Below are 12,457 nucleotides of genomic sequence, written 5' to 3' on the forward strand. Positions count from 1 at the left end.
ATGGGAGCATTGCGTAGTCGCGAGAAGCAGAGGTAGCATATTCGGGTATCTTAGTAAATACCTGCGCATATTTCACACTTACAATAATTCTTCAAAGAAAAGCTGAAAAATACCGATTAAGAAAAGTGTCAGGCAAGCAGAATATCTCCCCAATTGTATTCGCTGCACACTTAGAATAAGCATTGAAAATGCTTGACTGGGAATGATTAGGGGTGAAGATAAATAGAAAATATATCAGCAGCCTACGGTTAGGAAATCACTCTGTCCTATTTAGCAGTGTTCGAGGGGATTAGGAATAAGTTACTTGAGACCGCAATTTGCAAAGTATAAGGGTAGGTTTTAGCACTAATCTGCAGAAGGCTAAGGTAATGCTGAATAACCTGGCGTGGAAACAAGATCTTGTGATGTCAGCCTCTTGAATGTCTGCGACACTACATTTATCTGGGCCGATTAGTCATAAGTGACCCGAATCACAAGAAAATTTCCAGGTGAATAAAAATAAGTTTATCCACGCATGATCCACGCTCGTTATTGCGTATGCAGGCACTGCTAACTCAATACCAGCAGCTTACCGATTTTCTTTGAAGTGTGCAATTAATGCCCACTATCTATAGAGGTGTGAACTTAAGGATAACGATAAAGCTTGAGCAGAAGTTAAGGACCGCACAACGAGCGATGGAACGAAAAATGATGGGCGTAAAGTTAAAATATAAGAAGGCGCTATGGATTTAAGAACAAATGGTTGTAGCTGATATTCTATAGTTGAGGTCAACAGAAGAGAGGGAGCGAGAGAGGAGAAACAAAAACGGAAAGGTAGGAAGGTTAACCAAGTATGTGCCCGGTTGGCACATAGGGAGGCGGAAAGGGGAGAATAGATAAGGAGAAAAATAGTGAAGAGTCAGTCATTCGCAGAGTCAGCCGCAGAGGAATGTCCACTGTCACAAGCGCTCGTTCAGTCCAGTAGCCTTCAAGAACTGCAGAAGCACTTTTGTGGTCTTTCGCATGCAAGAATGCATAGGCCATGGCCCCAGGATCTTTTCCTCCGAGAGCACTCTATTATCCATCAAGAAGAGAAGAAGACTTGGGCAGCTCACGTAATGCGTGGAGCAGATAACCTCGGTGGTCTATCAGAGTAACAGAATTGGTGCCAAGGGAAAGCAAGCGTAGTCGAAGACGTTCGTATATTATGCGGTGCGCCGAGATTAGGTCATTTGCAAATATAAGACAGTGTCGACTGACGCAAGACAGGGGTAATTAAAGATCTCTGGGGGAGTCGTTCGTCATGCAGTGGACTTTAAGAAGGGTAATGAGGATGTTTCTTAGAATACACTTTCTAGAAGAATCTGGGGCAGTTTTTTTTGTTTCGGTTGGTTTCATCCTCACCCAGCTTTTATTTTGACCCTACATCATTTGGTAACGCGGCGTCACGGCCATGTTGTCGCCGGGATCAGTCACTGGGGGATACGGATAAGCAGTAAGAATTGAAGGAAAAGAATCCTTACAATGCACTGCCCTTCAGTGCTCAAGAACTCAAGAACGGCGATAGCGGTGAACACAGTCGGCTATTGTCGAAAATCTTATCAGCGGGTTAAGCGCGTCGGCTTTTATACATCAGTCATCTAAGGTTCCACAGTAATCGCTGGAACCCGCGTGTCTTCAAGAAAGTTCTACACCATTCGTGTCGCGCGATGAAATCAGATTACACAAGGTTCGCTGACAACAGACAGCAGCGGATAGAACCATCGATAACTTTCGAGAAACTTCTCATACATGCAGGCGCGTCCTGCGCTGTGCGAGTTCTCGAAAGTTATCGATGGTTCTATCCGCCGCCTGTTGTCACCGAACCTTGTGTAATCTGATTTCATCGCGCGACGCGAATGGTGTAGAACTTTCATGAAGACACGCGGGTCGCAGTGACTACTGTGGAACCTTAGATGACTGATGTATAAACGCCGACGCTCTTAACCCCCTGATAAGATTTTCGACAATAGTCGACTGTGTTCACCGCTATAGCCGTTTTTTGAGTGTATCTTGTTTTTGAGGGCACAGGTTCGCCCAATGAAACGCTAGTTTGTCATTCCCAGTTTTGCTGCTTGCTGTACCGTCACTACTACGTGACATCTGTATAGAACCATCGATAACTTTCGAGAGATTTCCGATACATGCAGGCTCCTCCTGCGCTGTGCGATGACATTTGTTGGTCGGTGAAACGCGGTCACCCGATCAAGATCAACAAGTACATATGTGAATATATATATATATATATATATATATATATATATATATATATATATATATATATATATATATATATATATATATATATATATATATATATATATATATATATATATATATATATATATATATAGTCGTGTTAGTGCATCGGCAGTCCGCGCCGCGATCGAACTATGTGAGTGTAACTTGCGCTTACGAGCAAAAGTAGGAACCGGGAAATGTCACCAAAGTAACGAGCAAACAAATCCCTCCAGAGTACCGCAGATGTTGGGACGAAGCGTACTAATAAGCCATAAATTGCTGGCACTGAGATCGCGTCTGACGGAAACAGGACGAGGCAGCGACTACAATGAACAGAGAAACAAGTGTATCGCACGTCTGCCCGAAATAATGGCGCCGTACATGTGAACTCGCGTGCGCGTCGCCACATGCCACTGGCACTCATTGACTGCTAGCCCGTGCTGTCCATTCACTCGCGCTCTGCCACCGTGTTATCTTTTAATCATGAAAAGCGCCAGGTATCATTATCATGTAAAAGAAATTCAAGAAGAAAATGTGAACAGCACAAATATAGTTACACCCGTCAAGAGAGGAAAAGAAATACTTTTATGAGAACCGGAGTGGCTGGCCCAGCCAACCACTCTAGGTCCCCCTCTCACCTGCCCCCTCCTCGAAGAAAATGAATAAAGAAAGAAAAAGAATATTAGCCATACGCATACAATGCTGCTCTAGATGATCACGGTGAATGATTAGAAAAAAAGAAACGACTGCAGAAACGAATGAGACGTGAAAAAAGAAAGAAACATACCTAGGTGCCTGAAGATAAGAAAATGTGCTCTGAACAGACACAGATGCGCGGTCTTCGATAAAGTTCAGAGCGGGTGCTGCATGTCTTTGTTTTTCAAGAAATTGAAAAGGGAAACGTACATCCGGAGATGCTGACACTAAGTTCATGCGATAAATTACACGCTGATTTAAAGAGACAGGGGATGAAACCATCAATGCAATGCCGCTGTCTCCAAAGAAGTGTGACAGCACTGCTTGGGTGTTTGGAGACGGTACGTGAATCAGATGGAATTATCAGCTTGAAGCTGTCGCAAGTTTACACAGCTCATTAGACTGATTGCCCTAAAACAGAAACAATAAAGACACTGCCTAAACAAGACATGAATGAAAGATGCGATTTCTTTCTACCAATAGACTCATCCTCCGAACTTCTGTCGTAATTTGCTAGTCAGAAGACACGACGTTGATTTTGATGTGATTCTGCTGATCAGATGACCAAAATACCTCGTTAATAAAGCTATTTCTGGGCTCTTTTGGGCTAGTAATATGTTACATTGTTAATTTTTTTTACTTTATACAATTTTTTTAAATAAAGCACTACAAACTTTACTTACTTCAGTTGCGTCACTACAGATGAAATATCTGCCCTGGCGCACATCGTTTGCAATAGAAACCAAACCAATCCGTTCGCCTAATAAACTAATTACAATAATTAACTTCTTATTTACAAGCTTCTTATCCAGTTAACCGTTCCAATGAGCTTTCGTTTAGTAAACTATGTAGGAGGTCGCACCTTTATTTTCTCCTCGTATTGGCGAGAATTTCATGCAAAATTTTGCTTCCCATAAGCACCGGCATATGGTTAAAAAAAAAGAAAGAAATGTTCTTGTCCAGGCTTGAAATAAAACTCTAAATCCAGTTGTTCCGGTCTGTGTTGTTTTATGGCTCCCCGATTCCACCACAAAAATACCAGTTCCCAAGCCAGACATTCTGAAAGGATAAAAATTGCAGGAAGCAAAAAAAAAAGTACAGACGATAGATATATATGAAGAGAGGAGGAGGGGGAAAGAGAGAACAATGCGATTGCACATGTATCCCTACGTACGGTACAGCAGCTGTCGCCCCATTCGGTGCGATATTAGCAAAGGTCGCCTAACTTCCTCTGTACTTCTACACTTGTGCTTCGACAGCGACGGCTGTCGTCCTGCACCGTTAACGAATCGGGGCAGTGCAAAGCTCACGCCATTCACTAACTTCACATCTTCGCCTTGTTTGTCATTGCCATTGGCACAGTATTGTTTCAGGACAGAGAAAGCACGCGTTTTAAAGCATATTTGGATAAACGTGGGTACTGCATATAGCAGTTGGTGCTTGCACGATCGGCTCGGTTTCCAAATGCGCGTTGAGGCACCGCGAAGTTGAAGTTCGAGCCGATCGCGATTTTGCCACACTGAGCTGCCATTACGAGAACGCTAAACCCACACTCACCACCCCAATTTGCGGGATATATAAGGCCGTACAGCCAACGGTCAGCGAAAAAATGTGACAAATTTGTGAATTCAAATTCTGTGGGTCACAGCTTTAAAGATACGATTCCATGCGCATCACGGCCATTCAGCTCCTCGGACTAAGTGAGTCAAATTCACGGGGGCAGCAAGCACTATAACTGCAAAAATTCTGAAAACATGCACGACCTCATATTTTCTAGTCTCTCTCTCATGGCTTTCACTAGCCACTGCCCAAGTCGATCGCTGAAATCTTTCACGTTCGCTTCCCCAGCGCCGTGGTTTCCTAAATTCGCGAAAAATCACTGTTTGCGTTCCAACACAAGCCACATGTTTCATAAACTCACAGGTGGAGTTGCACATTTCATACATTACGCAACGTCGCGTGGAAGATTGCAGGGAAAGTCAGCCACTACCCGGGAAATGTAAGTCACACATCGCCAGCCCAATGCTTGACGCAATTACGACGGAGCAATAGCGGCGCATTCGTTGCACCACATGTTCTCGTACGGCTTTACACAGCTCGAACTCGCATCGTTACATACATTCTGGCTGAACTTATGTACTTCGATGAGTCCAAGTGGTGATCGTTGTTATTCGAGGCTTCGTGCTAGGCATGCTGCCAGGTAAAGCTTCCAACAAAATGCTTTGCAACAGAAAGCCGTTCCAACACGCCTACAAGCTAACCAAAATCAACTTGCCTGCGCCGAGCTAAAAAAAGCGAGAAACCCGCTCGACATTCAAGAACAAGTCGGTGCCCGAATGAATCAAATAACCACAGATGCTGCCCTTTCCCTCACCCGGTAGCCTTGCGCGCGACGGAAGACGGCGCGCCTCCTCCCCGCTTTCCTTCCTTGCGCGCGCCGCGATCGTCGGCTCCCCTCGCATGCTTTCACTCGCAGGTATAGCACACGGCGACGGCGTTATCACCCTTGGACTTATTATGGAACATAACGGCGACGCCGACGGCAGAAATGCGCCTGCAGGGTGCATATAATTCCTATTGCAATTAAAAAAAAATAAGGACCGCGCAACAAGCGATACAATGTAAAATGGTAGGTGCAACGCTGAGGCAGAAAGGCAGCAGTATGAATCATATAGTAGATCATATAGTAGATATAGTAGTAGACTATAAAAAATGAAGTGGAGGCGGGTATATCATGTAATGGTGCGGAGCAGGTGACCGGTTGTCTGTTAAAGTAGCAAATTGGATACCAAGGGAAGCGAAACGCAATTGAGGACGGCAAAACATTACGTGATGTGATGACATTAGGAAGCGCGCAGGAATATGATGGAGTGCGCTGATGCAAGACGGGGGGTGTCTGAATAACGCTGCGTCCTGTGGTGTACACAAAAATAAGATGCCAATGATGATGACGATGGTGAAAGCAGGTTCGTTCAAGATATTTCAGCGCGATGCAGAAATAATTCGACCAACAGTAACTCAGTCCGCTTCGTTAATCATGCCCCCCCCCCCTCATCTCGTCCCTTGGCACTAATCTTGTGCCAGGCTCGACTCCGCTGTTACGCGCCCGAGTCCTCGGCGAATAACGTTGTTGCCATTATCGACCCTGGGTCTTTTCCTGGACTCTTAATGTCGAGGTTATCGTTCTTTTTCTGCTGACAGTTTCCAGCATGAGCATATGGAAGTTTACAAAACCAAGCGTCGAATAATCTCGCACATGATGTATTGACTCCCATGAGTCGGGTTGCTCGAGAGTGCAGCTCTTGCACAGTGTGCCGAAGGAAGATAGAGGGTTTGGGATGCGCACCGAGTATAGGCTAGTTGAAAGGAACAGGTCCGGACACCGACCAAGATGGTTTAAAATATATATTTACGTTTCGGCTCCCCACGGGAGCCTTGTTCACAATCTATATAGGCTAGTAAATTGTCAGACCGACTTATTTTCCGACGCCATGCACTGGAGTTATTATCACTGAGACAGGTGGCCTTTCGTAGTTTTCACGGATTGGTCTTTCTAATGGTTCTTGGCAAATGCCCCTTCTGGAACCATACAAGCACTTGAAATCCTTTGACAGTTCTCGTAGGATAAATTGCTTAGTTGGATGCCCAAGAGATTTGATCGTACAAAAGTACATATTACTGCTGAAAATCACTCGTATCAACCTCATGTTATCATTCTTGAATCATTTGAAAAATTGCTGCAGAGAAACCGGCGACAAAATAGCTTCCAAGTTTCCCAATTACATTAAAAAAAGATTCGCTTGTCATTTATTTATATTTCTTCGAAAGAAGCTCCCAATCTAAAATTTTGTAAATGGTCAGTGCAGATGCTGCTTGATTTAGTGCTCGTGGCACCTCCGCACGCCTATAAATTTACTACAACTGAAAATTATAGATGGGTGAATTCTGTAACGAATCTGAGCATATATATATATATATATATATATATAGTACTGCAAGAAAATTCTACAATAAGATGTACGTTAAAGGGACCCTGAAACGCTTTTGACGATTTTCTACAAACCTACTGAGTCGTTAGAGTAGGTCCTTCTGATCATTGATTGACACATCTAAGTGCTCTGCGTAAAGCGTGTAATTTATTATAAGGTTTTGAAAATGCACATCGCTGCCGATCGCAGCGCAGTGCTCGGCGGAATTTTAAGCCGCCCCTACCCATATGACCGAAATCACCCATATGACGTCAGTGGGGCGAGCTATCCGATTGGCTGACCAGGGCGCGTGATCGATAATTTTTCCAACTTTATGGTAAACAAATGATCTTCGTACTAGTTGGAATGTTAGTTAATTTGTATTTATAAAAAGAAACTAGCATAAAGAGAATGCACAAGAACAATTTTTCAGTACACTTAAGCACTTCCGGCACACAGCGTGTGTCGTCTGCTTGTGTTACAACGTACTCCATTTTGAAGAGAGCTCCGCGGTCAGAGTCGGTCTCAGTCTTTTCGCGAGCACAATGATTCGACTTTGTTGCCTTGTGGACTGCAAACGTAGCGACTGGCAATATGTAAAGCTGCGACATCGTGTCCCTCTGCAAGGCAGCGTACGAGCGAACTGGCTGCTGCGCATCGGACTGCCGCTATCCGATCGGCGCCAGGATTTGCGCGTTTGTGGCCGTCACTTTACACCGGAAGATTACTAACGCAATAGCGTTTCGCGAGTCCCGTATTAGGGCAAACTTAAGCGCAAGGGGACAGGGTCTGGCCGCTTGACTGTGCCGTAACGGGATGAGCCGAGATGATCAGAAGGGCAAATGTGTATGGTCTGCACGGTGCAGCCACCTGGTGGCAGAGATCTCAACCATACACAGTAGCAGCAACGAAGCGTATTCTTCTTTGCTGCTGGTGCGTATTTTTCGCAGGAGTGTAATCATCAACACGTTGTTTTTATAAATGTTTAAAATGTTTTACACTTGGTTAGAGCAATATTAGCGCTTTGTTTGGCTGGTTAAGCGCTGCGCCAACAAGTGTCTGGACCGTGCAGACCGATCAGGCCGCTCACGTACGTCTACGCCAAAGTTCCTTCATCAGCTTGAGTTTATGCCTCCAGTCATTTGCCGAAATGACCAGCTTGCCTGTGGTTAACGGAATACCAGACACGTTCGGCGCTACGACAGAATGCTCGCAACGCACGCTGCTTCCATAGCTCTCGCTTGAGGTCGACAGCCAAGCGGCTAGCGGAGAAGTTTCGCGCGGGCGGGGGCGGGCTCCAAAACAACCGGAAGTGGACGATGTGACGTCGCATCGTGACGCAGGACCAGTGAAGGCGGAGCTTAGCCCCGCTCGCTCGGCGAACGAGTTGAGGAGGAAAAGCGTGGCTGGGGAGGAGGGTAACTTCTAATCGCTTGTAGCTCCATTAATACGTAACGCTTCACTTAAATTGTGGTGCGAATGTTCTACTTAAGCTGTACCCTACGCGTCTACAAAATTTGTCCGAACCGTTTCAGGGGCCCTTTAAGATAAACTGATTACGTGCGTGCATTCGTCTTGCTTTCGTTTTTTTTTTCACTATGGAGCATTGTTGAAAAGAATAATAAATGCAACTTTTGTATCCACTGGTGTAGCGAGCTGAAAACAAAGATTTCCCGAAACATCGATTCTTAGACATTAACAGCAATAAAAAGTTTGGAGGACGCTTACGCTTCGCCTTTACGAGTGGAACGCGATAGCATTCAAAAATCCCTGAGTGCTTCTAACGCTTCCCGGCAACTGCAGCTTATGTAACCGTAAAGTTTACCGGGAAACACTGGCGGCGAACACTATGCACAAAGGCGAGCTTTCTGGTAGAAACGCGGCCTCTTGCGTGGGCCGCGATGCGGGGGAGGGTAGCGCCCCCTAGAGCTGCTGCAAGGAACCGGCCGCGCCGCTTTATGGCCTTTGAGATTTGGGAAAGGTGTTTGTGTTTTGAGTTTCCGCGTAACAGAATTATGTTTTGTCGTATATTCAAATTACAATCCGACGCTACCATGTCTGTAGGTTGCGTGTTAGTCGTACCTTACGATTTTTCTGACATATGTTACCTTGATAAATTTAATTAGTTCAGTAACTTCCTTGCGCAACATGGAGGGCCTGCGTGGTTCGAAATGATTTTGCCGAAACGATTGTCGACGCTGGACGCCACATTTTCTGCGACAAACGCTCACTGTTCCACATACTAGAGTAAGAATAGTGAAATTCATCTTTAAAAACGACTGTAGTATGCGGTTCGAAATGTGAATTCAGTCAGCAACGTGAGGCACGGGAACAGCTTTATAGTTACGGCTCTCAGCGAATAATTTTGTCGCCATTATCGACTCTAGCTCTTTTATTGCGCGCGCATTATGTCGAGGTTCTTTTCTTCTTTCTACTGACAGTTTCTACCTTACACATATTTACGTTTACAGAAACACTTATCGAATATCAATAATGTGTCAACAATATTCACCTGTAAGCCTCTAGTTATGTGAGCGACTTAATCAAATATCAAAACCAGGTACAAACAACATGGGACAATATTATGTGAAAGGACATAATAACACGTGTCATTGCTGGTAATTAGTCTGTTGAGAAGTATTCACCTAAATATGGGGTTGTACAGTTTCCATCCCCCACTTTTTCCGTAGGTTTTCCTTTCGTAGTTAAGCATGTCTAGGAATTTTGTACATTGCCCCTTCGGTAATCTGCTGAGTTTCATGTTTCATTGCAGGACACCAGCGTAACTCAATGATATAATTTTCAAAAATGTATATTTGAAAATCTTGGGCTAGGTTTAATAAGTTTCAAATAGCAACATCCAGAGGATACTTCCTTATAGTAACGTACACATCTATAACATTAGGTCCTAAATGCATTGCTGCTTTATAGCAGTGTTTTGGTCAGCACCACATCACTACTATAGCACAGCACTAAGTGCGGGCCAAGTGTCCTAAATGTGCATGTCATTAGAAAGAGGCACGCTCTCGACGTTGCTAACAAAAACTTGTTCAATGGGGTGACCTTCTGAAATATAATTTTTGAACGTGCTGCCCACTGAATCACTTTGGTAGGTTCAACAGAGTTTCTCACTTTATCCCTCTTTTTGTTGTTGTCTGTGTCTGTCTATCTCTTTGTATGCACGCGTCAGTGCGCGCACGCGCGTGCGATCATGTGAAATTGTACCGCTATATTGAACACCGTTTTGGACTGCTATTCAGGTGAGCACCTGAATAGCTAAACCATCGTTATTGTTCCAACGTCGAAATTCTGGGAAAACGAACACTTTCATTAACTGCTACAAGTCCGCACTGACGGAACACGAGTGAACGCAGAAGCGACGCTTTTTTGCCCACGAATAGAAAACAAGACATGAAGTAAGCCTGCCACAGTTGCCACTCTAACTTGCAGATACAACATGGCTAATAAAAGCGCTAGGACAAAAAGTAAACGAAGACTGAGAAGGCCCACTTTTAAAATGAGAGGAAAAAGAGGGGGTGGGGAAGGTAGGAGGTTATTTTGGTAAATTCCTCTTCTTCCTCTCTTTTTCGCTGTCATATCAGAGCCTGGGCTCTCGCACTCAATTACCATATGTGCCACTGAAGCAAATGCCACGTCGACAGAGCGCTTACCCACATCAGTCGGCGCAGTAGACAGCAAGGCAGACGGCTGGAGGCCCCAGATACAAACGGCGGCGCAGGTGACAAGCTTTGTCGCAGACCGCATGCTTGCTCTGTCCTGCAGACGACGACTGTGACACCAAGTCGCCCAACCCTCACCAAACTGTGGGTAAATACCACGTCGGCAACGGCCAAGAATAGTCACTGATGCGGGTTTGGTCCACAGCAAGGAATGGTCGATTCTGCTCCTGGAATCTCTCGCTCGCGCGCGTTTCGCTCCGCGCTCTACGAGTGCCGGACACTCAGACAACAGCAAAGTCCGCAACGGCGCATGAGTTGCGCAGGTACTGACTGCACGCACAAGTTTGGCGAAATTGGGACTAGGCGTCGACCCGTAGCCAAGCTGTGACAACTAAAACAGTGTCGCGGACGCTGTACCATCGTTTCCGACGTGCGATGACTTCCGCACGGTACATTTTGCTAGCGCGAGGCCGACAACACTTTCGGACTATCCGGCCGATCGACGACAGCAGGGCGGCGCGGGAAAAAAGAGAAAGCTCGAGAAACGTTCGGCCCCCGGCATCCGGTGCTCGGAAAGCCCGCTTCCTGCGCCTCCCTTCGGCTTCCCTGGCTGCAGCACTCTTGGCGTCTGTTGAACACACCTCCACTCACGATCACGGCGCTAAACTATTCGGATCGAACGGCCGTACCTGTTTGCTGATTCGATTTGACAGTGGCTACGCTGGCACAACGCAGTGCGTGTGGCTTCAGGGGAGGGAAACAGTCAACAAGGTTGCCCTTCTGATCATGCGGGCCTTAGCCCCGAAAAATATGCGGGCCGCGGCTTGTCGGTCGCTGGAATTCGTTATACTTTTTTCGGGAGCACAGTTACAGAAGGAACACTTAAGCAGCTTGTTCGAGAGTTCTGGATGTACCCTCAGCTATAATTTTGGACATGCCCCCCATTTCACTGACAAAAACTTTGAGCATACTCTATTATGTTGAAAAATAAAGCTGACCTGCTGTGTAGCCTATGATGTACAAGAGCACCGCAGGCGCCTACTGGGGATATTCCCTAATCGCACAAAACTCCACCCTCTGTATTCAGGCGAGCGATGGGAGCGCGAATAGCACAATAGATGCAAGGATGCACAGTGGTAACACGTGTGGCAACCACAAGGAACGTTCGCGACGGAGCCAATAACCGACCTTGCTAGACAGTTCGCAGTCCGCGTCAGTAGCTGCGGGACAGCGCAAAGCCGGTGACGGTCACGTTGAACAACTTTGTCGAACTGGGGGATATGCAGAAAGAGGTCCGTGCAAAAGTAATTGCGGTCCTCGCCTTCAGCTTCGGAGCGTGCACCACGTGGTGACCGTCGACGACGGGCGCGCGGCGAGCCCCAGTAGGGTTGCAGCCGTGTTCAGCTGGAGCGGCGCGCGCAACTGGTGCCCCGACGCAAGTGCGAGCGCTCTCGTGCGGGCCGCGCACCTTGGCCCGACTCGTCGTCTGCGCTCCGGTTCTGGACCGGCTGTTCGCGGACCGTCGCTGCTGCCGGCGCATGCGCCCGCCACGCTGCGCACGGAAGAACACGCGCGCTCGTCATCCCCCTCCACCCGGTTCGATTCCCCGTGCGCTGTGCGAGTGGGGAAGAGCAGCACCTCCTTCTCCCCTTTACAGGCCGCACTCGCTGCAGCAGCGCCAACCCCACTCACTGCTAACAAGCGTGCCGTTCGGTTCCAGTTCGTAGGGGGCTGTTTGGCGGGTGCGCGCTCGAGCATGAAGAGGCAAACAGCCGCCCGCGCGGAAGTGCCGCTGCTATCGTCGGGAACACGTGCGGTATCGCGATCGTTTGTTCGAAGCGACGCATGTTGAAC

At 46.7% G+C, this 12,457-nt stretch overlaps 1 protein-coding gene across 1 annotated transcript in view; it reads right to left on the reverse strand.

Moving 5' to 3' along the window:
- LOC142587196 (proto-oncogene tyrosine-protein kinase receptor Ret-like) overlaps nt 1–12,122 on the reverse strand; it is a 352,467-nt gene extending 340,345 nt beyond the window's left edge. The window contains exon 1 of the mRNA XM_075698074.1: nt 10,595–12,122. Within this exon, the coding sequence (XP_075554189.1) occupies nt 10,595–10,688 (94 nt within the window). The 5' untranslated portion in view covers nt 10,689–12,122. The remainder of the gene's footprint in view (nt 1–10,594) is intronic.
- Between the last annotated feature and the right edge of the window lie 335 nt (nt 12,123–12,457).

This window comes from Dermacentor variabilis, chromosome 1 (genome assembly GCF_050947875.1).
Source record: "Dermacentor variabilis isolate Ectoservices chromosome 1, ASM5094787v1, whole genome shotgun sequence".
Lineage (NCBI taxonomy): Eukaryota > Metazoa > Arthropoda > Arachnida > Ixodida > Ixodidae > Dermacentor > Dermacentor variabilis.